Source organism: Loxodonta africana, chromosome 2 (genome assembly GCF_030014295.1).
Source record: "Loxodonta africana isolate mLoxAfr1 chromosome 2, mLoxAfr1.hap2, whole genome shotgun sequence".
In the NCBI taxonomy this organism is placed as follows: Eukaryota; Metazoa; Chordata; class Mammalia; order Proboscidea; family Elephantidae; genus Loxodonta; species Loxodonta africana.
The window spans coordinates 58,718,458-58,744,160 of NC_087343.1; the positions used below are offsets into that span (position 1 = coordinate 58,718,458).

General features: G+C 39.3%; 1 protein-coding gene across 3 annotated transcripts in view; it reads right to left on the bottom strand.

Moving 5' to 3' along the window:
• Window positions 1-17,187: 17,187 nt before the first annotated feature.
• DHX29 (DExH-box helicase 29) overlaps window positions 17,188-25,703 on the bottom strand; it is a 56,622-nt gene continuing 48,106 nt past the window's right edge. For all 3 annotated transcript variants that reach the window (XM_064271959.1, XM_064271960.1, XM_064271962.1), the window contains exons 24-27: window positions 25,174-25,476; window positions 23,691-23,822; window positions 20,046-20,142; window positions 17,188-17,475 (exon numbers count right to left, since the gene is read on the bottom strand). In XM_064271959.1, coding sequence (XP_064128029.1) covers window positions 17,420-17,475; window positions 20,046-20,142; window positions 23,691-23,822; window positions 25,174-25,476 — 588 coding nt within the window. In that variant the 3' untranslated portion in view covers window positions 17,188-17,419. The remainder of the gene's footprint in view (window positions 17,476-20,045; window positions 20,143-23,690; window positions 23,823-25,173; window positions 25,477-25,703) is intronic.

Below are 25,703 nucleotides of genomic sequence, written 5' to 3' on the forward strand. Positions count from 1 at the left end.
GTTTCTCCAACCTCAGCCATTTCACTTTGGGCCCTGATATGCACGTTTTTAGTTTTCATTTTCTCCAGCTTCTTTTTCTCCATTAGTGAATAGGCAGCTCTCCAATGTGGAACTCTCTCTCTCTGCCACTCTGTGGCTTGTTTCTTTCACCCTCACAGAGACTTTCAGTTTGAAGTCAGTGGTGTAGGACTTGTGTTTAATTCTTGCCATTATCCTAAAGGGTCCTAAGATTTAGATTTATAAACTGAAAAAATATACACAATATAATCAATAGATTGGCTAGTTCTAGTAAAGAGATTGTAAAATTAAAATGTGAGATGTACAAGAAGGAAGGGTATTTTTATATGAGAGCATATGACTAAGGTGACTTATGATTATTGATCAAAGACTTTGGCATTAATAAGACATAATTAGACTATGAAATAAGCAGACCTAATTAATATAGCTTAATGGTTTCACTTAAGATGATCTGTTAAGGTTTTCACATTCAAGTGTTGAGCCAAGGCCATCGTGTATCAGTTTTTTGTTTACTCCTCCAATTAAAAGCCAGAGTCAGAAGACTACTTTTAGACTTATGTCAGTGCAGATTGAACTGAGATTCCTATTGATAGGTACTTGATGCCATTTATGCCAGTGCAGGCTTTGCTTTGTTTAGGCTTCCAATTGATAGCACATGATTTATGGTTCCTTAGTAGGTTCAAGGCTTTAGTAGGTTCAAGGTTCCAACTGATGACTCAAAAGTGAGGGGAATATAATTATCAACTTAAATTAATAGCAACAAATGTACAGTTTCAATTGTTTATTTTCAGATTGCCAGCGTACTACCAAAATCGATTCGTGATTCTTGACCATGGCTTATACCTTTATTATACAAATATGATCAAAAGTAATATTTTCAGACTATTGAATAAGGGGAGAATGAAGCTGAAATTCACTTCTGGAAATATCATGAGATGTGCGTGGTATATGCATGGGCGTACTGTGCCAGAACTTTTTTTACACAGTTTCACCAATTCCATGCATTATGTGGGTGTGCACACATTATTTATGTGGATGTACTATTTGTAGGAAAAAAAAAACGGTACTCTGCTGGTTTCCTTTTAAATGGTGGGATTGGCCATGTAGACTTAGGAGTGTCAGAAGGGAGCAGCCCCCGTGGCATTATGTGTATAACCTTTAGGGTATCAACATTCATTTATGATGGGGTGTTAAGATGTTATTATACTATCAGAGTCATTCTGGGCATTTATTAAGCCTTACCCAGTCTATGGGGAGCAGAGTCTTTCCTTAAGGGTGAGGTCATTGTCGGTGTCATTTGCTTGGAGAAATGGTGTGCCTGCCAGAAAAGAAACTGGTGTAAAGGGACAGACCTTGGTGATCTTCAGGAAGGAAATATTTCTTCCTTGTACTTGTCCCTCCAGATATTGAGGAGGTTTGCTCATTGATGGTGGGTGTTAAAAGTGGTAACCCAGTACCCACCCAATACCATCGAGTCGATTCCGACTCATAGTGACCTTATAAGACAGGGTAGAACTGCCCCATAGAGTTTCCTTGGATTTTGTGATACTCTCAAAATGGAGAAGTATGACACAAAATTGATAGAGCATAAAAGAAAAGATTCATAAACTTGATTAAAAATTTAAAAGATGCATTTACTGGGAAAAAATGTATTTCCAGGCAAAACTGGAGAAATACTTGTAACTCAAATCTCAGACACAGGCCTAATTTTTCTTAAAATATATATAAAGACCTCCTATAAATCAGTAATGAAAAGAACGACAACTATGTCTGTTTCCTATCAATGGTGTAACAAATTACCACACACTTAATGGCTTGCATGTGAAAACTGGACAACGAATAAGGAAGACCGAAGAAGAATTGATGCCTTCGAATTGTGGTGTTGGCAAAGAATATTGAATATACCATGGACTGCCAAAAGAACGAACAAATCTGTCTTAGAAGTACAACCAGAATGCTCCTTAGAAGCAAGGATGGCGAGACAGCGTCTTACATACTTTGGACGTGTTGTCAGGATGGATCAGTCCCTGAAGAAGGACATCATGCTTGGCAAAGTACAGGGTCAGCGAAAAAGAGGAAGACCCTCAACGAGGTGGATTGACACAGTGGTTGCAACAATGAGCTCAAGCATAACAATGATTGTAAGGATGGCTCAGGACCGGGCAGTGTTTCAATCTGTTGTGCATAGGATTGCTATGAGTCGGAACCTACTTGACGGCACCTAACAACAACAACAACAACAACAAATGGCTTGAAACAACAAGAATTTATTATCTTACAGTTCTGAAGATCTGAAGTCCAGCGTGGGTCTCACTGGGCAAAATTCAAGGTGTTGGCTAGTGGGGGAGAAGCCTCCTAGCTATGTAAAATAGGCAGTGCAAAATTCCTGAGGCAGGAGCAGGCCTGGCATGTGGAGGAACAGCAGGAGGCCAGCATGGCTAGAGTAGAAGTGAGAAGAGGTCAGTGAAGTAATGAGGCCAGATCACATGGGACCTGGTTATAGCTAACATTCACTGAGTTCTTACCCTTTGTTAGGTTTTGCTGTGTATCTATTGTAGTGTCTAGTCATCACCTCCAACTTATGAAATAGGTACAAGTGCCGTCCCATTTTACAGATGAGAAAACAGGCTTGGAAAAGATTAAGGAGCTTGCTTGAGGATATACAGCCAGTAAGTGGAACAGCCAGGACTTAAACCCAGATCTCATTCCACCCTGGGAATGAAGCCCTGTGCTGTTCTGTATTTATTAAGTGCTAAGGGAGATTCATTGAGCCACTGATTTGAATGGGGAGCAAAGCAGAAGGGACAGAGCCCCAAGAGGAAGTGGGAGCCCACAAGGTCAGAGCTGGGCCTGCTCTGTAGCTGCCCCTCTCTACCCAGAGTTCTGTATTCTTGTGGTCATCCTTGGAGGCTCGGGGTGTTTCAGCAAGGTAGGCAGAATTCCCTTGCCAAAGTATGTGTCAGGAGGTAAAAACTGAACTAGAATTGGGAATGGGGTAAAAAGGAAGCAAGACTTCAAGGCCAAAGGAAGTGTGAAGCCATTTGTAGTATGATCACCACAGACTGTGTCTAATTTCCATGAAGCAGCCAGCGCTGAGAAGATGATCACATAAGGAAATGACCGTTTACTTAGCTTCTCAAAGAGAACACTGGTGCTGAATAGATGGGTGTAAGTTGGCTGGAGAGTGCAAGATCTTGTATCTAGCAGCCTTGCTGGGCATAAAGAGAAGGTCTCAGAAAGCATGCTGGCCTGAGAAGTGGGGGAAACTGGTGCCTTTGTTCGTTAGCAGTGACTAATAGCCTGTTGAAAGTACAGTTTATCTTTCCATCTTCTATCCCTGGTACAAACATATATCGCACATGAAGTTGCAGATCTAGGACAAACCACTAAGGGAAGCTTTTAAAAAGTTCTGTTACTAGACTGTAGCTGGACACTGTTTTTTTTTAATCTCTGCCCTTCATCAACTAATATTAAATGAGCACCTAGTACTCACCCGGGGCTCCGGTAGTACAGTGGCTAAGAGTCTGGCTGCTAAACAGTTCAAATTCACCAGCTGCTCCATGGAAATCCTATGGGGCAGTTCTATTCTGTCCTGATTCTCTAAGAGTCAGAATCTTGACTTGACAGGAACTGTATTTTTTTGTTTGTTTGTTTGGTTTTTAATACATACCTTGGAGAAAAAAAGTTTTGAAAAGCAAAGAAGACACTTTGATGACTGAAGGTGTGCTTGACCCAAGCCATGGTCTTTTCAATTGCCTCATATGCCTGTAATCCACCAGGCGCTCCTTGGAAACTCTATGGGGCAGTTCTACTCCATCCTACAGGGTCGCTATGAGTCGGAATCGACTTGACGGCAGTGGGTTGCATATGCCTGTGAAAGCTGGACAATGAAAAAGGACAGCAGAAAGAGCGTTGATGCATTTGAATTGTGGTGTTGCCAAAGAATATTGAATATACCATGGACTGCAAGATGAATGAACAAATCTAGTCTTAGAAGAAATGCAACTCAGAAGATCCTTAGAAGGAAGGATGGTAAGACTTTGACTCACTTACGTCAGATACGTCATCAAGAAAGACCAATCACTAGAAAAGGGTGTTATGTTTGGTAAATCACAGGGTCAGCCTCAATGAGATGGATTGACACAATAACTACAACAGACTCAAGGCAACGACCATGAACATGGCATAGGACTGGGCAACGTTTTGCTCTGTTACACATAAGGTTGTAAACAGTTTGAGCTGACTTGAGAGCAACAAGAGCCCTGGTTAAGTGGTTAAGAGCTTGGCTCCTAACCAAAATTTCAGCAGTTCAAATCTACCAGCTGCTCCTCAGAAACCCTATGGGCTCAGTTCTACTCTGAGTCAGAATCGACTGGATGGCAATGGGTTGAAGGCAACTAAAAACAACTACATGTCAGGCATTGCTCTAAGATTCTAGCAATGGATCAGCTATACAAGGCCCCTGCTTGCCAAGAGAAAGGGGGAGGCTGAAAGGTAAAAAATAAATAAACTATAAACAGTATAGACAGCATCAGACAGTAGTAAGTTCTGTGCAGAGATTTAAAAGTGTAATGGTGTCTGGGGACCGTGGTTTCAGGGGACATCTAGGTCAGTTGACATAATAATGTTTTTTAAGAAAATGTCCTGCATCCCACTTTGGTGAGTAGTCTCTGGGGTCTTAAAACCTTGCAACAGGCCGTCTAAGATACACTGATTGGTTCCAACCCACTTGGACCAAAGGAGAATGAAGAACACCAAAGACATACGGAAAATATTAGATCAAGAGACAAAACGGAGACTGAGCCAAGATGGCGGAACAGACAGACGCTTCCGGCGAGCCTTCTTTACAACAAAGACCCGAAAAAACAAGCGAAACAAGTATATTTGTGACAAGCTGGGAGCCTTGAGCTTCAAAGGCAAGCTTAGAAAACGAACCGAGGGGCAGGGGGAGGAAGAGACCATTCAGTAGCGGAGAGGAGTTACCAGACCTGAATCACAGGAAGCCCTTAGGCACCATTCCCGGAGCCGCAGCGGGGGGCTACTACTAGTGTTTGGCCGCAGTTTCCTCAGGAAGAAGCAGCCAGCCACAGAGCCTACTCATACCTCTGGAACCTGAGAAGAACGACTCTAGGCAAAAGCTAAGTACTTGAGTATATTTTACTGCGCTCCCCCACCCCCAAGCTAGCTTCAGTGGCTGAATTCCCTGGGTCTGAGATAGACCCTGTTGAGCATCTAGAGCCATCCTCCCAGCCTTGGGGAAGGAAAAAATTTGCAATTGGGGGAAAAGATAATTTGACAGCTCCACTAACTGGGGGAGCTCAGGACAGAAGTGGCTCCTGTCTAGGCATAAACTGCCCGTGGACTTTGAGCACCTTTCCCTTCTGCATGGACCTGTGTAGGCCTATTTCAGGAGAATAGGCCCTTGTTGGCAGACTCCAACCATTTCAGCTGTGTGGTGGAGAGGTGGGTGTTTGATGTTTGACATTGCTTTGCCTATTAAACAAGGCCCTCACCTACCCACATCAGGGACCTAAGGACTGGTAGCTCCACTCAGGTCGCTCAGCCACCAGCGACAGGGGTCTAAGGATAACTGGTACCTCCCAGTCCTTACAACCAAAAACTTTGGGTGCCCATGGTCTGTCTGCAGAACCCACCCACCTGCACGCTCTAGGGAACAGGGACGCGCTTTCCTCAGAGATACTTTGGGGTTGGTTCTCAGCCCCCTTCCTTGTTCAGAGAGTGACCCACTGCTGTAATCAGATACTGGTACACACACCAATCACCCCTGCCCCTCTAAGACTGTAGGACAGAGCCTGTACCACACACTTGATATCACTACCTGGAAACCTGAGCTGAATTCATACCAGAAAACTGAATGGACTCCTAGACTAACATACCTGATAACAGCTCTAGCCATCTGGTGACAGGACATCAGAGCTCCAAAGGTGAAAATAATCAAGCTAGCCCACTGAAGCAACCCTTTGGGCATATCGGAACAAAACAAAGCAAGAAGCTACGACATAGTAAGCAAGCATAAAATAATACAATAACTTATAGATGGCCTGGCGACAACAGTCAATATCAAGTCACATTAAGAAGAAGAACATGATCACCTCAACAAGTTCTAAAATCAAAGAATCCAGGGATTTTCTATATGAAAGTGCATCCCTGGAATTACCAGAGCCAGAATACAAAAGATTAATATACAGAACCCTTCAAGACATGAGGAAGTTAATGAGGCAATAGGCAGAACAAGCCAAGGAACACACAGATAAAGCAATTCAAGAAACTAGAAAGATTATTCAGGAACATAATGAAAAATTTAATAAGCCAGAAAAATCCATAGACAGACAGCAATCAGAAATTCAGAAGATTAACAATAAAATTACAGAATTAGAAAACTCAATAGAAAGTCAGAGGAGCAGAATTGAGCAAGTAGAAGCCAGGATTTCTGAACTTGAAGATAAATCACGTGGCACTAATATATTTGAAGAAAAATCAGATAAAAGAACTAAAAAAAAATGAAGAAACCTTAAGAATCATGTGGGACTCTATCAAGAGAAATAACTTAGGAGTGATTGGAGTACCAGAACAGGGAGGGATAACAGAAAATACCGAGAGAATTGTTGAAGATTTGTTGGCAAAAAACTTTCCTGATATCGTGGAAGATGAGACGATATCTATCCAAGATGCTCATCGAAATCCATATAAGCTAGATGTTAAAAGAAAGTCACCAAGACATAATCAAACTTGCCAAAACCAAAGATAAAGAATTTTAAGAGCAGCTAGGGATACACGAAAAGTCACCTACAAAGGAGAGCCAATAAGAATAAGCTCAGATTACTCAGCAGAAACCATGCAGGCAATAAGGCAATGGGATGACATATTTTAAAAATTGAAGGAAAAAATTGCCTGCCAAGAATCGTATCTCCAGCAAAATTGTCTCTTAAATATGAAAGCGAAATTAGGACATTTCCAGATAAACAGAAGTTTAGGGAATTCATAAAAACCAAGCCAAAACTACAAGAAATACTAACGGGAGTTCTTTGGCTAGAAAATCAATAATATCAGGTATCAACCCAAGACTAGAACACTGGGCATAGCAATCAGAAGTCAACCCAGACAGGGAAATCAAAAAAAGAAAGTAAGATTATAAAGAAAAAGCTCAAAACAGGGTAAGAGCGATGTTATTATATAAAAGAAGAAAACATTAAAACAATAAAGAGGGACTAAAAAATGTAATCATAGATCTTCCGTATGAAGAGGAAGATATGGGGATACAAAGAAATAAAAGTTAGGTTTAAATTTAGAAAAATAGGGATAAATAATAAGGTAACCACAAAGGGGACAAACTATCCTGCGCATCAAAATAAAATACAAGAAAAAAATAGAGACTCAGGAGAAACAAAATCAACAACAACGAATATCAGGAAAGGATAATATATAAAGATAATCTCAGCACACAAAATTAAGTAGGAAAAAGAAACTGTCAACTACACACAAAAAAAGGCATTAAAATGATAGCACTAAATTCATATCTACCCATAATTACGATGAATGTACATGGACTAAATGTACCAATAAAGAGACAGAGAATGGCAGAATGGATTAAAAAACAAGATCCGTCTATATGCTGCCTACAAGAGACACACCTTAGACTTAGAGACACAAACAAACTAAAACTCAAAGGGTGGGGAAAAAAATATATCCAGCAAACAACTATCAAAAAAGATCAGGAGTAGCAATATTAATTTCTGACAAAATAGGCTTTAAAGTTAAAACCATCATAAAGGATAAGGAAGGACACTATATAATGATTAAAGGGACAATATACCAAGAAGATAAAGCCATACTAAATATTTATGTACCCAATGTCGGCTGCAAGATACATAAAACAAACTCTATCAGCATTGACAAGTGAGATAGACAGCTCCATAATAATAGTAGGAGACTTCAACACACCACTTTCGGTGAAGGACAGGACATCGAGAAAGAAGCTCATATAAAGACACGGAAGATCTAAATGCCACAATCAACCAACTTGACCTCGTAGACATATATAGAACACTCCACCCAACAGCAACCAAGTATACTTTCTTTTCTAATGCACATGGAACATTCTCTAGAATAGACTACATATTAGGTCATAAAGCAAGGCTTAGCAGAATCCAAAATATTGAAATATTACAAAGCATCTTCTCTGACCATGAGGCCATAAAAGTGGAAATCAATAACAGAAAAAGCAAGGAAAAGAAATCAAACACTTGGAAACTGAACAATATGCTGCTCAAAAAAGATTGGGTTACAGAAGACATTAAGGACAGCATAAACAAATTCATAGAATCCAGTGAGAATGAAAATACTTCCTATCAGAACCTTTGGGACCAGTGAAAGCAGTGCTCAGAGGTCAATTTATATCAATAAATGAACACATCCAAAAAAGAAGAAAGGACCAAAATCAAAGAATTATCTCTACAACTTGAACAAGTAGAAAAAGAGCAACAAAAGAAATCCTCAGGCACCAGAAGGAACAAATAATAAAAATTAGAGCAGAACTAAATGAAATAGAAAACAGAAAAACAATTGAAAGAATTAGCAAGACCAAAAGCTGGTTCTTTGAAAAAATCAACAAAATTGATAAACCATTGTCTAAACTGACAAAAGAAAAACAGGAGAGGAAGCAAATAACCCAATAAGAAATGAGATGGGCAATATTACAACAGACCCAACTGAACTTAAAAGAATCATATGAGATTACTATGAAAAATTGTACTCTAACAAATTTGAAAACCTAGAAGAAATGGATGAATTCCTAGAAACACACTACCTACCTAAACTAACACAAACAGAGGTAGAACAACTAAATAGACCCATAACAAAAGAAGAGATTGAAAAGGTAATTTAAAAATTCCCAACAGAAAAAAGCCCTGGCCCAGATGGCTTCGCTGCAGAGTTCTACCAAACTTTCAGAGAAGAGTTAACACCACTACTACTAAAGGTATTTCAGAGCATAGAAAAGGATGGAATACTCCCAAGCTCATTCTATGAAGCCAGCATATCCCTGATACCAAAACCAGGTAAAGACACCACAAAAAAGAAAATTTCAGACCCATATCCCTCCTGAACTTAGATGCAAAAATCCTCAACAAAATTCTAGCCAACAGAATTCAACAACATATCAAAAAAATAATTCACCATGACCAAGTGGGATTCATACCAGATATGCAGGGGTGGTTCAACTTTAGAAAAACAATGTAATGCATCACATAAATAAAACAAAAGAATCACATGATTTTATCAATTGATGCAGAAAAGGCATTTGACAAGTTCAACACCCGTTCGTGATAAAAACTCTCAGCAAAATAGGAATAGAAGGAAAATACCAAACACAATAAAGAGAATTTATAACAAAGCCAACAGCCAACATCGTCCTAAACGGAGAAAGCCTGAAAGCATTTCCCTTGAGAATGGGAACCAGACAAGGATGCCCTTTAATCACCACTCTTATTCAACATGTGATGGAGGTCCTAGCCAAAGCAATTAAGCTAGACAAAGAAATAAAGGGCATCCAGATTGGCAAGGAAGAAGTAAAATTATCTCTGTTTGCAGACGACATGATCTTATATACAGAAAACCCTAAAGAATCCTCAAAAAAACTACTGAAACTAATAGAAGAGTTCAGGAGTGTATCAGGATATAAGATAAACATACAAAAATCAGGTGGATTCCTCTACACCAACAAAAACTACATCGAAGAGGAAATCACCAAATCAATACCATTTACAGTAGCCCCCAAGAAGATAAAATACTTAGGAATAAATCTTACCAGAGATGTAAAAGACTTATACAAAGAAAACTACAATACACTTCTGCAAGAAACCAAAAGAGGCCTACGTAAGTGGAAAAACATACCTTGCTCCTGGATAGGAAGACTTAACAGGATAAAAGTGTCTATTCTACCAAAAGCAGTCTATACATTTAATGCAATTCCTATCCAAACTCCAACAATCTTCTTTAATGAGATGGAGAAGCAAATCACCAACTTCGTATGGAAGGGAAAAAGCCCCTGGATAAGTAATGCATTACTGAAAAAGAAGAACAAAGTGGGAGGCCTTTCTTTACCTGATTTTAGAACCTATCATACTGCCACAGTAGTCAAAACAGCCTGGTATTGGTACAACAGGATTGACTATCTAGACAGAAATCCGTCCACATATGAGCAGTTGATATTTGACAAAGGCCCCAAAACAGTTAAATGGGGGAAAAGACAGTCTTTTTAACAAATGGTGCTGGCATAACTGGATATCCATCTGCAAAAAAATGAAACAAGACCCATACCTCACTCCATGCACAAAAATGAGCTCAAAATGATCAAAGACCTAAATATAAAATCTAAAACGATAAAGATAATTGAAGAAAAAATAGGGACAATGTTAGGAGTCCTAATACATGGCATAAACAGTATACAAAACATTATTAAGAATGCAGAAGAAAAACTAGATAACTGAGAGCTCCTAAAAATCAAACCCCTATGCTCATCCAAAGACTTCACCAAAAGAGTAAAAAGACTGCCTGCCTACAGACTGGGAAAAAGTTTTTAGCTGTGACATTTCCGATCAGCGCCTGATCTCTAAAATCTACATTATACTGCAAAAACTCAACTACAAAAAGACAAATAACCCAATTAAAAAATGGGGCAAAGATATGAACAGACACTTCACTAGAGAAGACATTCAGGAAGCTAACAGATACATGAGGAAATGCTCACGATCTTTAGCCATTAAAAAAACCAAAGCCAAACCCAGTGCTGTTGTGTCGATTCCGACTCATAGCAACCCTATAGGACAGAGTAGAACTGCTCCATAGAGTTTCCAAGGAGCACCTGGCGCATTCGAAGTGCCGACCGTTTGGTTAGCAGCCGTAGCAGTTAACCACTATGCCACCAGGGTTTCCCATTAGCCATTAGAGAAATGCAAATGAAAAGTACAATGAGATTTCATCTCACTCCAACAAGGCTGGCATTAATCCAAAAAACACAAAATAATAAGTGTTGGAGAGGCTGTGGAGAGATTGGAACACTTATACATGCTGGTGGGAATGTAAAATGGTACAACCACTTTGGAAATTGATTTGGCGGTTCCTTGAAAAGCTAGAAATAGAACTACCATACCATACAACAATCCCACTCCTCAGAATATATCCTAGAGAAATAAGAGCCTTTACTCGAACAGATATATGCACACCCATGTTTGTTGCAGCACTGTTTACAATAGCAAAAAGATGGAAGCAACCAAGGTGCCCATCAATGGATGAATGGATAAATTATGGTATATTCACACAATAGAATACTATGCATCAATAAGGAACCGTGATGAATCTGTGAAACATTTCGTAACATGGAGGAACCAGGAGGACATTATGCTGAGTGAAATTAGTTTGCAAAAGGACGAATATTGTATAAGACCACTATTATAAGAACTTGAGAAATAGTTTAAGCTGAGAAAACATTCTTTTGTGGTTATGAGAGGGGTGAGGGAGGGAGAGTGGGGAGGGTACTCACCAATTAGTAGATAAGAACTACTTTAGGTGAAGGGAAAGACAACAGACAATACAGTAGAGGACAGCATAACTGTACTAAACCAAAAGCAATGAAGTTTCCTGAATAAACTGAATGTTTGAAGGCCAGCGTAGCAGGGGTAGGGGTTTGGGGACCATGGTCTCAGGGGACACCTAAGTCAATTGGCATAATAAAATCTATTAAGAAAACGTTCTGCATCCCTCTTTGGAGAGTGGCATCTGGGGTCTTAAATGCTAGCAAGGTGCCACCTAAGATGCATCAATGAGTCTCAACCCACCTGGATCAAAGGAGAATGAAGAACACCAAGGACACAAGGTAATTACGTGCCCAAGAAACAGAAAGGGCCACGTGAACCAGAGACTATATCATCCTGAGACCAGAAGAACTAGATGGTGCCTGGCTACAACCAATGACTACCCTGACAGGGAACACAACAGAGAACCCTTGAGGGAGCAGGAGAACAGTGGGATGCAGACCCCAAATTCTCATAAAAAGACCAGACTTAATGATCTGAGAGTAGAAGGGCCCTGGTGGTCATGGCCCCCAGACCTTCTGTTGGCCCAGGACAGGAACCATTCCTAAAGCCAACTCTTCAGATATGGATTGGACTGGACAATGGGTTGGAGAGGGATGCTAGTGAGGAGTGAGCTTCTTGGATCGGGTGGACACTTGAGACTATGTTGGCATCTCCTTCCTAGAGGGGAGATAAGAGGTAGAGGGGCTTAGAAGCTGGCGAAATGGACAGGAAAAGAGAGAGTGGAGGGAGGGAGCGGGCTGTCTCATTAGGGGGAGAGTAATTGGGAGTATGTAGCAAGGTGTATGTAAGTTTTTGTGTGAGAGACTGACTTGATTTGTAAACTTTCACTGAAGGCAGAATAAAAATCATAAGGAAAAAAAAAAAAAAAAAAAGACGAAAGCCACACAAACCAGAGGCTCCATCAGCCTGAGACCGGAATAACTAGACGGTGCCCGGCTACCACCAATGACCACCCTGATGAGGAACGAATAGAAAGTCACTGACGGAGCAGGAGAAAGTGTGGAATAGAACTCAAATTAACATAAGAAGACCAGACTTAATGTTCTGACTGAGACTGGAGGAACCCCTAAGGCCATGGCCCCTGGATGCCCTGTTAACCCAGAACTAAAACCATTCCCAAAACCTACTCTTCAAGCAAAGATTAGACTGGAATATAAAACGTAAAATAATTACTTGTGAACAGATACAGGAGATCAAATGGGCGGCTTCTGTCTGGAGGCAGGATGAGAAGGCAGAAGGGGACAGGAGCTGGGTGGATGAACACGGAAAACTCAGGGTGGAAAGGGGGAGTGTGCTGTCACATTGTAGGGATTGCAACTACTGTCACATGACAATATGTGTATAAAATTTTGTATGAGAGATTAACTTGAGGTATAAACTTTCACCTAAAGTACAATTAAAAAAAAGTGTGATGGCCTATAGTGTGACTGGATGGCTTCTTTAAATTGGATAGTCAGGGAATGCCTCTTTGAAGAGAGTTGTTATGTGGTGCTAATACTCACAACCCCAAATCTCAGTCTTTTTCTTTTCATGCTGTGCAAATCTATTCCCTAAGTGAGATTTCTCATAATGTTGTTTAAGTTGGTAGGTCATTGTTCTGGAGAGCAACACTTTCTGGTGGTGGTGGGGGTTAGTGAGAGTCCCACAGATGCTTAGATAATGATAAATTCTTCTGAGTGGTTATCTTTTGGTGATCTGCAAAGGAGTGGGAGTGTTGTCTCCTTGCATACATTGAGTTTTCCCAAGGAAATACAAGACAAAGCTAATGCATCTGATTAATATGATTATTATTTTATATGAGGAACATCCAGCTTGCAGCAAGGACTCCTTATGCCCAGTGGGATATCCTATGTTAACATAACCTCAGGCCTCTCTGTTGGGGACAGGTAACCAATCACATCTTTCTTTTCTCTACCACATAGAAAACAAAGTAGGTAGCAATTAGTATCTTCAGACCAAGGCAAAACAAACACCTCCCTGAAACGTAAAACAAAGCTGGCCCTATTGAAAAGCAACAAAGGGAAGGCTGAGGGGAACAACATGTAATATGTCTACTTGGATGTCAAATCATAGGGTGCAGATCAAAACAGAGCAGGTGTTGAGGGCTGCCTGGTCATACGTTTCTCAGAATTTATGAGAATAGGCACCAAGGGTCTGCAGTTAACGAGAGTGCTCAGCGTGTAGCAGAGTAGGCTGCCCTGTTGAGAGGTAGTATCCAGTCTCTGAGTGAATTCAACTACACTGATTTGAAATGAATGGATGGAGTTGCTACCGTTTTCTTCTCAGGTGGCAAGTCTGGATGTTGAATTGTGTCCTTCAGCAACAGTGTTTCCTAGTACCTTTGGCAAGTTGAGAAAGAATTCTTTTCCCGTAGAATTATAACCTGCATTTCTGTATTATTACCATGTATGCTGTTTTTGTATCAGCTTAAAGGAATAGACACTTGAACCATTTTAGACAACCTATCACATTCCATGCACTGAGCTGTCCTGTATTTGATACTGTAACATCAATCTCTAAGATCTATTAGAGGTTTTATTTTTGGTCATATACACAATACAAGTTTAACATAGAACTATGGAAATTATTTTCACCAAAGTAACATATTTAGAATTTCTGCCTTATTTTGGTGCTTGACTTATTTTGATGATGTACAACTACTAAAATATTCCAGGAAGAGCAGTGTACACGGTGGCATGCATCCCTTGCTCCAGTATGGCAATGAGACTACTCACCATAGTAATACATTTCACTTAATCAACCGGTGTTCATTCAGTGTCTACTCTGAGGTGGCCCAGTTATTTTTTCCTTAATGACATTTATCGTATAGTCCTGATTATAAAAGTAATGTCCGTTTATTAGAGTAACATTAGAGAAAAGCCATAACAAAGAGAATTTTAATATTATAAATTTAACAGAAAAACACCAACACTTTGACATGTACTCTTTCAGTTCTGTGTCTATATATCTAAACACATAGACACCATACATTAATATAGGTCCCTGGGTGGCGCAAATGGTTTGTGCCTGACTACTAACTTGCAGGTTGATGGTTTGAATCTACCCAGCGGCACCACAGAAGAAAGGCCTGGCAGTCTGCTTCCATAAAGATTACAGCTAAGAAAAGCCTATGGTGCAGTTCTACTTTGTAATACGCGATGTCGCCATGAGTTGAAATCAACTTGATGGCAACAGGTTTGTTTTTTGGTTACACACACACACATACTTTTTTTTTTTTAATTTTGCTTTAGGTGAAAAGTTTACAGCTCAATTTCTCATACAAAAATTTATACACGTATTGTTACGTGACATTAGTTGCAATCCCTATAATGTGACAGCACACTTCCCCTTTCCTACCCAGGTTTCTCATGTACATTCAACCAGTTCCTGTCCCTTCTTGCCTTCTCATCCAGCCTCTGGACAGAAGCCGCCCATTTAGTGTCATGTATCCGCTTGAACTAAGAAGCACACTCTTCACGAGTATTATTTTACGTTTCATAGTCCAATCTTTGCCTGAAGAGTGGGCTTCAGGAATGATTTTAATTCTGGGTTAACAAACATCCGGGGCCATGACTTTGGTGGTTCCTCCATTCTCAGTCAGACCATTAAGTCTGGTTTTTTTACGTGAATTTGAGTTCTGCTCTGCACTTTTTTCCTGCTCCATCAGGGACTCTTTGTTGTGTTCCCTCTCAGGGCAGTCGGTAATTGATGGTAGCCAGACACCATCTAGTTCTTCTGGTCTCAGGCTAATGGAGTCTCTAGTTTATGTGCCCCTTATGTCTCTTGGTTTAATATTTTCCCTGTGTCTTTGGTGTTCTTCATTCTCCTTTGCACCAAGTGGGTTGAGACCAATTGATGCATCTTAAACGGCTGCTTACAAGCTTTTAAAACCCTAAACTCCACTCACCAAAGTGGGATGCAGAATATTTTCTTAATAAACTTTATTATGCCAATTGACCTAGATGTCCCCTGAAACCATGGTTGCCAGACTCCAGCCCCAGGTACTCTGTCCCTCAAAGTGTTTGGTCATGTTTAGGAAATTTCTAAGCTTTTGCTTTAGTCCAGTTTTGCTGACTTCCCCTGTATTGTGTTGTCCTTCCTTTCACCTAAGATGATTCTTGTGTACTGTCTAGTTAGTGAATTCCCCTCTCCCTCCCTCCCCACCCTCGTAACTATCAAAGAGTGTTTTCTTCTGTGTTTAAACCTTTTCTTGAGCTCTTATAATGCTGGTCTCATACAATAGTTGTCCTCTTGTGACTAATTTCACTCAGCATAATGCCGTCCAGATTCATCCATGTTGTGAGATGTTTTGCGGATTCATCATCGTCCTTTATTGTTGCATAGTATTCCGTTGTGTGTATGTACCATAATTTATCCATTCATCTGTTGATGGGCACCTAGGTTTTTTCCATCTTTCTGCTACTGTGAACAGTGCTGCAGTGAACATGGGTGTGCATATATCTGTGTGTAGCTCTCATTTCTCTAGGATATATTCCAAGGGGTGGGATTCCTGGGTCATATGGAAATTTCTAGTTTTTTAAGAAAGCACCGAATCAATTTCCAAAGTGGTTGTACATTTTAAATTCCCACCAGCGGTGCATAAGTGTTCCAGTCTCTCCGCAACCTCTCCAACATTTGTGTTTTTTGGATTAGTGCCATCCTTGTTGGGGTGAGATGGTATCTCACTGTAGTTTTGATTTGCATTTCTCTAATGGCTAATGATAGTGAGCATTTCCTCATGTATCTGTTAGCTACCTGAATGTCTTCTTTGGTGAAGTGTCTGTTCATATCCTTTGCCCATTTTTTAACTGGGTTGTCTTTTTGTTGTTGAGGTATTGCAGTATCCTGTAGATTTCAGAGATTAGACCCTTATTGGATATGTTGTAGCCAAAAATTTTTTCCCAGTCTGTAGGTTCTCTTTTTACTCTCTTGGTGAAGCCTTCTGATGAGGGTGTTTGATTTTTAGGTGCTCCCAGTTATCTAGTTTCTCTTCTGCTGTTTGTGCATTGTTAGTTTTTTCATAATCTCAAACTTACCAACTTATCAATTCAGTTGTAGATACAAAATGGGCTTGCGGGTACCACTACATCTTTTTGCTTAGTAAATGTTACTAAGATGGACAGCATCTATTAATAGTGTGTACTTATTTAAGTTTGGAGCCCTCGTGGCACAGTGGTTAAGTGTTTGGCTGCTAACCAAAAGGCTGGCAGTTTGAATCCACTAGCCACTCCGTGGAAACCCTATGGGGCAGTTCTACTCTGTCCTACAGAGTCACTATGAGTTGGAATTGACTCAATGGCAATGTTTTTTTTTTTTTTTTTAAGTTCTGATTTTGAGTATTAAACAACTAATTGCTGAAGTTGTTCATTTCCTGGAAATCTAAGTTATAACTGGTTTTGGAGCTCATTTTCTCTTCTGGCTCAAGAAGATCTAAATTCTTAAGACTTCAAGGACTAATAAAGGATGAGGAACACAGGGAATCACAACACTAAACTGCAGATACTTTAGACACAATCCTTGCTGTTAAGGCGCATAATGACAGACAAAACATAGATGATTACCAAAGAATTTATTGTAAATGTAGTGGCAAATACATTGAGAATCATCATCATTAAAAAGGAGCTAGAAAATTACCCATGTTTAAAGTATGTGCTTTTTTCTGCCACGTTTAAGTTGTGGCTAGTACCAACACTGTAAGTACTGAGATACTTAATGGGATGGTCCATATAATTTCATGACTGTATCTTCATGTTGAATTTTAAAACAGCTGACCTTGAGTTTCAATGTCAATTATTATTCTCTGTTTTTATCAATTCTGTAATGATCTGCAGAATCTTGTCATCTAAGTGGAAGAAAAAGAAAACCATAAATAAATTCAACACTGGCTAAATAACAGGTATACTTCATTAAAAGAGCCTCATAAATTACAATACAAAATTAACACCAGCAATATTCACTATGAAACTAGAGATGCTATAAGGTAGTTTGTTGCCCTACAACTATTTTAATTTTAATCATTGTTATAGTTATATCCACTTTGACTAAAGTTAACATTTTGAATATGTATAGGCTAAGGTGTGAAGGGATGATACGACATAAACCATACCCCTTTACAAGGAATAATTTCTTTAAAATTCCTTTAAGACAAGAAATTTCCCAACTTTTTCACCTGACTCAAATATACTAAAGACTCTAACCACTCTTCTGTGTTCTTCAGAGTATGTTGATGTTTAGTTCAAGGGAAACAAATTTCTGACAGGGAAGTGCTTTTGGAGAGGTGTGAATGGATAAGTGACAGACTTTTCGACACACAAAGGAATCAAATACCAATTGACCTGACAAAGAACAATGGACAGCTGCCTTATTTGTTAACAGCCGCTTCTAAAATTGTGACTCCTAAGAACTTCATAACCAGCTCTCAGGTAGTTATAATTATCAGGGCTGTCAGACTGAAATTCTACATTTATTAGACATCTTATTGAGCATTCTGATAACTGGGCCTGTGTCCTGACATTCAGGTTCTTGGGGGCTACAGTGGCATTAAAAAAAAGGAAAAGAGAGATCACTTCCTGGAAGGGGAACAATGGCAGGTCTAGAAAGAACCATGATTTTTCAATTTGAGGAAGAGTAAAAAGTTAAAGAAAGCACAAGAGCAACTCCAGTTGCTTCTTATTCAAAAGCTTGGCATTATAACACAATTTTTTCTTACTGTAAGGTCTAGAAAAAAGGACACTAATGTACTTCATCTTCTCCCTCCCAAGTCAAAAGTGCATGTTACATCTAGGGGTAAGTTCTGCTTCTCTTTCATGGCAAAGGGAAACAATGACATCATTTTAAAACTCATTTTGCTTAATTTTAAATTTGATTTAAACTTTAAGTCCTTTTATATAATGTAATTCTTTCTGAGGTTGGAGTAAGCTGAGTTGTAATTCACAAAGCTCCTTAAACAAAGAGCCCTGATTTCTTAATATGTCAAGACCTGATGCAGGTTTCCAGCAGTATAGGAAAATCAACAGTTTATTAATGCTTATGCACTCACACTCAGTCACACAAATGAACACAGGATGAGGCTTCAGGGGAGCAGCGCTAGATCCGTAGCTCCCCAACTTGTCTCATTATCAGAATTAACTGGGAACATTTGTTAAAAACAATCCCACAACACCCGAAGCCACTAGTAATTCTTAACATCATTAAAAGCAAGAACACCAAACTTAGTGCTTCCTAGAGTGATGCAACGGTAAGAATACAGCACCCTCTGGGAAATACTATTTTCCTGAAAACCTTATTCTAATCAAGCCTCTACATGTAACTACCAGTCTGCAGAAAATGCAGAGAATAAACAAGTTAAATCGAAGCATGAGGATGCAATCAACCAAATCTTAAATGTGAAAAATTCTAAATTCTACCAGAAAAACGACCAAGTTTATTAAAAATAATTAATTTCATTTAAAAGAAGAGGGTAGTGATGGTAGGGGGAAAGCGTTACTGTTATAAATTTAAAAGATATTAAAAAACAATAATACAGTCATGGGCCTCGCCCACAGAGGAGATTCAGTGTGCCTGGGGTAAGTTTTTGGAACTTGTATTTTTTACTGCCATCAGGATGACTATGATGATTTGACAAATTTGGGAAACACTGCATCAGGCTAACTGGAAACTTAGATGTCCACTGCAGACCTCTGTTGAAGGATAATGTTTGTATTTTACACAGACTAATAGCTCTGCCTTTGTGAAAATAGTAGAGAAGACACACTGGGATGAATCTCATGGAAAGTCTCTCATTCTCGTTTTTTATAAAAACCGTATTACCAGTTTACTAGGATGTGAATAAGTAGCCAAGTTCACAATGTTCAGTTTTACCATCTTTTTTTAGTGGAATGGCCAGAAGTTTAGAAGTGAAGCTTAGAAGAGGAAGGAGGAAACTAAAAGAATCTGAAGTAGATAATTAGGTTGTAAATAATCAATAACTGTCTATGAGTTTGATGGAATTCAGCATAAAATAGATTTTATTGATACAATTTTTAATCATATGGAATTTAAAACCCCTGGTGGCACTGTGGTTAAGAGCTCAGCTGATAACCAAAAGGCTGACAGTTCAAATCCACCAGCTGCTCCTTGGAAACCCTATGGGGCAGTTCCATTCTGTCCTATAGGGTCACTACGAGTTGGAATCGACTCAATGGCAACAAGTTTTGTTTTTTTTTTTAAAATGTGCTACAGTGTACTCCAATGTTAAAAACAAACAAACAAACAAACAGAAACCCCCACAATTTCTAGTATCTGTTTTTCAGACTGTTCTCTTACAAAGTTTTCTGACATATTTACATATCTATGTGTGTCTGTGTGTGTATCTATGTATATATGTACACACACGTATACTGTCTTCTATCTACATTATAATCAAACACTTACTTTCAAGGGACATCTTAGGATTTTCAAGCTTTTTTCTTAAAACAGAATCAATAAGAACTCTCAGTTGCTTGAAAATAACGGCTATCTTTACAGGGGCCTGTTGAGAGAAGATGACAAATTAGACAAAGTTAATCCAGGAGAGTGTCAGTGTGGTGAAATAAACCAAGGTAAGCATATATACTTTACAATCTGCCTTAGCACATCTTGATTTTAATATAAAATATGATGGGGGAAAATAAAAGCAAATGACTTCCAGTAGTTAAGCTATGCAAACCTCAATTTCTTTATAAAGTACCCATAAATTTGGTATCTCTTCCCAAAATAAACCAACTACTGTTCTCTTATATGAACTCTGTAGGCATCATGGCTATATTTTCTGGGAGGGATTTTTTCTTTTTTAAAGTTTTATTGAGGTATAATTTAAAAACCATAATATTAACTCATTAAGTGTACAATTCAGTGATTTTTAGTACATTTATAGAGTTGTGTAACCATTACCACAATCCAGTTTTAGCATACTTCTTACCCATTGCTGTCAATTCTGACTCACAGCAACCCTACAGAACAGAGTAGAAGAGCAGAACTGCCCCACAGGAATTCTAAGGCTGTAATGCTTACCACAATCTTTGCAGTCACCACTTGTCTGTAAGTTTGTCCTACTGTGGTGGCTTGTGTGTTGCTGTGATGTTGGAAGCTATGACACCTGTATTTCAAATACCAGCAAGGTCACCTGTGGTGGACAGGTTTCAGTTGAGCTTCCAGCCTAAGACTGACTAGTAAGAAGGACCTGACGGTCTACTTCCGAAAAAGACTGGTGAGTGAAAAACCTTATGAATAGCAGTGGAATACTGTCTGATACAGAGCCAGAAGATGAGCCCCTCAGGTTGAAAGGCACTCAAAATACGACTAGGGAAGTGCTACCTCCTCAAAGTAGAGTAGACCTTAATGATGTGGATGGAATAACGCTTTTGAGACCTTCATTTGCTAATGCGGTGACTCAAAATGAGAATAAACTGTTACAAATATCCATTAATAATTGGAATGTGGAATGTACTTAGTATGAATCTTGGGAAATTGGAAAGTTGTCAAAAATGAAATGAAACACATAAAGATCAATATCCTAGGCATTAGCGAGCTAAAATGGACTGGTATTAGCTGTTCGGAATTGGACAATCATATGGTCTACTATGCTGGGAATGACAAGTTGAGGAGAAATGGCACAGCATTCTTCCTCAAAAAGAGTATTTCAAGACTTATACTGAAGCACAGCTACCTGGCCAACCGACTAGAAGAGATCTATATTTATGCCTATTGCTAAGAAAGGTGATCCAATCGAATGCAGAGATTATCGAACAATATCATTACTATCACGTGCAAGCAAAATTTTGCTGAAGATCATTCAAAAGTGGCTGCAGGAGTGTATCAACAGGGAGCTGCCAGAAATTCAAGCCGGATTTAGAAGAAGAAGATGTAGAACCAGGGATATCATTGCTGATGTCAGATGGATCCTGGCTGAAAGCAGAGATTACCAGAAAGATGTTTACCTGTGTTTTATTGAGTATGCTAAGCCATTCGACTGTGTGGATCATAACAAATTATAGATAACATTGCAGAGAATGGGAATTCCAGGAACACTTAACTGTGCTCATGAGGAACCTGTACATGGATCAAGAAGCAGTCGTTCAAACAGAACAAGGGGATACTGCATGGTTTAAAGTCAGGAAAGGTGGGAGTCAGGGTCATATCCTTTCACCATACTTATTCAATCTGTATGCTGAGCAAATAATCTGAGAAGCGAGGCCATATGAAGAAGACTGGAGGAAGTCTCATTAACAACCTGAGTTATGCAGATGACACAACCTTTTTTGCTGAAAGCTAAGAGGACTTGAAGCACTTACTGATGAAGATCAAAGACCACAGCCTTCAGTATGGACTACACCTCAACATAAACAAAAATCCTCACAACTGGACCAATAAGCAACATCATGAGAAAAGATTGAGGTTGCCAAGGATTTCATTTTACCTGGATCCACAATCAACAACCACAGAAGCAGCACACCCATGGAAGCAGCAGTCAAGAAATCAAAAGACACATTGCATTGGGCATATCGGCTGTAAAAGACCTCTTTAAAATGTTGAAAAGCAAAGATGTCACCCTGAGGACTAAGGTGTGTCTGACTCAAGCCATGGTGTTTTCAATTGCCTCGTGTGCATGTGAAAGCTGGACAATGAATAAGGAAGACTGAAGAGGAACTGACACCTCTGAATTATGGTGTGGGCGAAGAATACTGCCAAAAGAATGAACAAATCTGTCTTGGAAGAAGTACAACCAGAATGCTCCTTAGGAGCAAGGATGGCGAGACTACATCTCACATACTTTGGACATGTTATCAGGAGGGATCAGTCCCTGGAGAAGGACATCATGCTTGGTAGAGGGTCAGAGAAAAAGAGGGAGACCCTCAACGAGATGGATTAACATAGTGGCTGCAACAGTGGACTCAAGCATAGCAACAATTGTGAGGATGGGGCAGGACTGGGCAGCGTTTCATTCTGTTGTGCATAGGGTCACTATGAGTCGGAATCGACTCTACAGCACCTAACAACAATCTTTGGATGAAGGGTGAACCTCAGGAGTGACTTCATTACTGAGCTAAAAGGGTGTCTAGAGGCCATACTCTCAGGGTTTCTCCAGTCTCTTTCAGGCCAGTAAGTCTGGTCCCAGGTCATTTTTATGTATAATAAATTTTGAGAACCAGTGCTCTTTCAGTGATTCTCAAAATTGGTCCCCAATCAGCAACATTAGCATTGCCTGTGAACTTGTTAGAAATGCAAATTCTCAGCAGGGGTTTGAACCAGACCAAACAGGGTTGAAGGCCTGGTTATTTCATGCAGGAACTCTGGTTTCTTTTTTTATGCAACACCATGAGTCAGAATCGACTTGATGGCAATGGGTTTGGATTGTTTACTATACCACAATTTCTTCTGATTTGAAAATAGGAATACAGCAATATTATTCCTTCCTCTCCTGCAAAGGTCAAAGAGCTGCATTATACTCAGGAATACATGCAGCACACTCAGCCACTTAATGACCCCAGTATGTAGGCACAGTAATTAATCTTTCTATCTGCAAATCTTATTTGTAAATTAGATCAGCGTAATATCTTATAGACAGTACAACTGGTGGTTATATACTGTGTAGACGGTAGAACAAAGTGGCAAGTGCATGAGTTTGGGGATTAGACAGTACAAGGTTTGAATCTTGGTCAACCAATAACAATCCATATAATCAAGGGAAGTTATTTAACTTCTCACTGAGCTTACGTGCCTTATAAACTATAGCAATTACCCAACAAGGCTGTTAAGATATTAAATTTGATAATTCATGTGAAATAACCAACCAAAATACACAACCAATGGCAAGTTATAATTGTTATTGATAATAAATAAAGTTTGTAATAACTATCATTTGATTTCCAAATTTAACAGATATTAAACTATAAACCAATAAAAAATAAGGAGGTGTTCTACTTTAATTCAAACTATAGGAAGAAATTATGCGAACTCCACTAGAATTTTAAAAAATTTACTTCAATTGTATTGGAAGTAGAACATTTTTATGTAATGAAAATCAGTTGTACTGTGTACCTGAAAATAGATCCAGCCATCAACAGAAAGAAGACGCTCCCGGTGCTGAACTTCTATGTCACCACCAAAAAGTAAAACTGGAAAAGGGGTGATTAGGGTAGTTTCCCGCAAATACACTCTGGCATACCTTACCTGCATAGGAAAAAAGGGGTGAAAAAACCAATTTCACAGCCTAAAATTATTAAAAAAAATACATTTATCTATTTCACGTAAGAATTTTAAAATAATTTGTGACTATATATTTTAAGGCATAAGTTTCTGTAAAGCTACGTGTTTATATTCTCTTATATGCACAGTTGGCCAATTTTATTATCACCACTACCATCTGTGCATTTATTCTATTAAAAGTCATTTCAAACATTAATATTCAAAGTGTCTCCACTATGCAAGCCAATTTGTCTGTAACATCTACTGATCTGTGTGGATTATCTTCCCCACGTTTGCTTTTAGACCAGTGTTCAACTACGGCCACAAATATAATCATTCAGTAATTTCTCGTATTTTACATTTAAATTCAGTGATATGCTGGGAGCTATTCAAGCCAGTGCTTGAAATTATGGATCCTTGTTGCTTTAAAGGTAATAAACATAACGGAAACACTATTTTAATAAAGGGAGAAGAAATATGTTTCAATTTGACATGCTCCATTCTTGTGATGTTACTGTCAGCTTCCGTCAAGTCGCCCCAACTCATGGCGACCCCATTCACAATAGGACTGGACTGTTGTGATCCGTAACATTGTCACTGGCTAACGGCTAGGCCTTTCTTCCCAGTCTGTTTTAGTCTTGAAGCTCCATTAAAACCTGCTCAGTGTCATAGCAAAACGCTAGCCTCCACTGACAGATGAGTGGTGGCTGCACTTAGGGTGCACTGGCTGGGAACTGAATAGGGTCTGTGCATGGAAGGCAAGAATTCTCCCATTGGCACACCACTGCCTTCTTTCTTCTCACACTGCCTTAAAAAAACCCAGTGACTACAAGATAACAATGACAGAAGAGAAAATGCCACCTTACCCTTTACCATAAATTAAAAAGTAAGAAAATGGCGTGGCAATGCAGCTATGATTCAAAAGGTTCACTGCTTCATTTGCTATTATCTGAGGTGATCTTGTGACTCAAGTTGTTGCCAAGTCACACATAGTCCAACTAGACCACCCAGTCTTCCCCTTATTTGGGAATGGCACATGTAATAGCACCTTCTAGTGAAACACTTAGGAATTATATATTTTTAAATAACATCTATTTGTTACAACCTTACATTTTTTTCTTTCATTAAGTGAAAGAGAAATAAGCAATTTTTTGGTTGTTTGAGAAACCATGTACATCTTGATTTAAAAGATGAGCACAAACGAATAGCTCAATTTGAGAAACAAATAAAATACATGTTAGGGCATGCTGACTTGAGTTGTGAATAACTTCTAAAATACGCTCTGCTTATTGGAACTTAGGAATGAGCTGACGAAAAAGAAAAGCGAGCACTTCACCTTCTCCTGGTGTAAGAGCCAGCCGTAAGTTTGCAACTCTCGATTCACAGAGGAAGGGTGCACTTGTGCTTTGCCCTGAGCTGTCTCCACCATGCAAGCCAATTTTTCTGTAACATCTACCGATTTTGTGTAGAGTATCTTCCCCACATTATCGTACAGTCCAGCGGCCAGAACAGCTTTAAGAAGGGCGACTTCTTGAAAGGAGAGAGTCTGTGAAGCTCTGTTTCCTTCCCAGCTGTTAGAAGTTGTGGATGATGAAAATCCTGCTGCCCTGACCAACTTTATTAACTCCTGTTTTACATCCTAGATTGGTGTATCAAGAGACAAGATCAGAGTTAAATAAAATAGAGAAAATGCCAGATAAGCTTGTAATTTGTACTACTGTTCCCTATAAAAATAGACAGTGTGCCAAATTATTATTTAATTAATTATAGCTCAAATTAGATTAGGGAGGAAAACAAAAAGACACTGGAAAGTTGAGGACTAAACAGTCAGGCTGCCCCTGCTCCTGCCCCAAGACTTTGGATGTT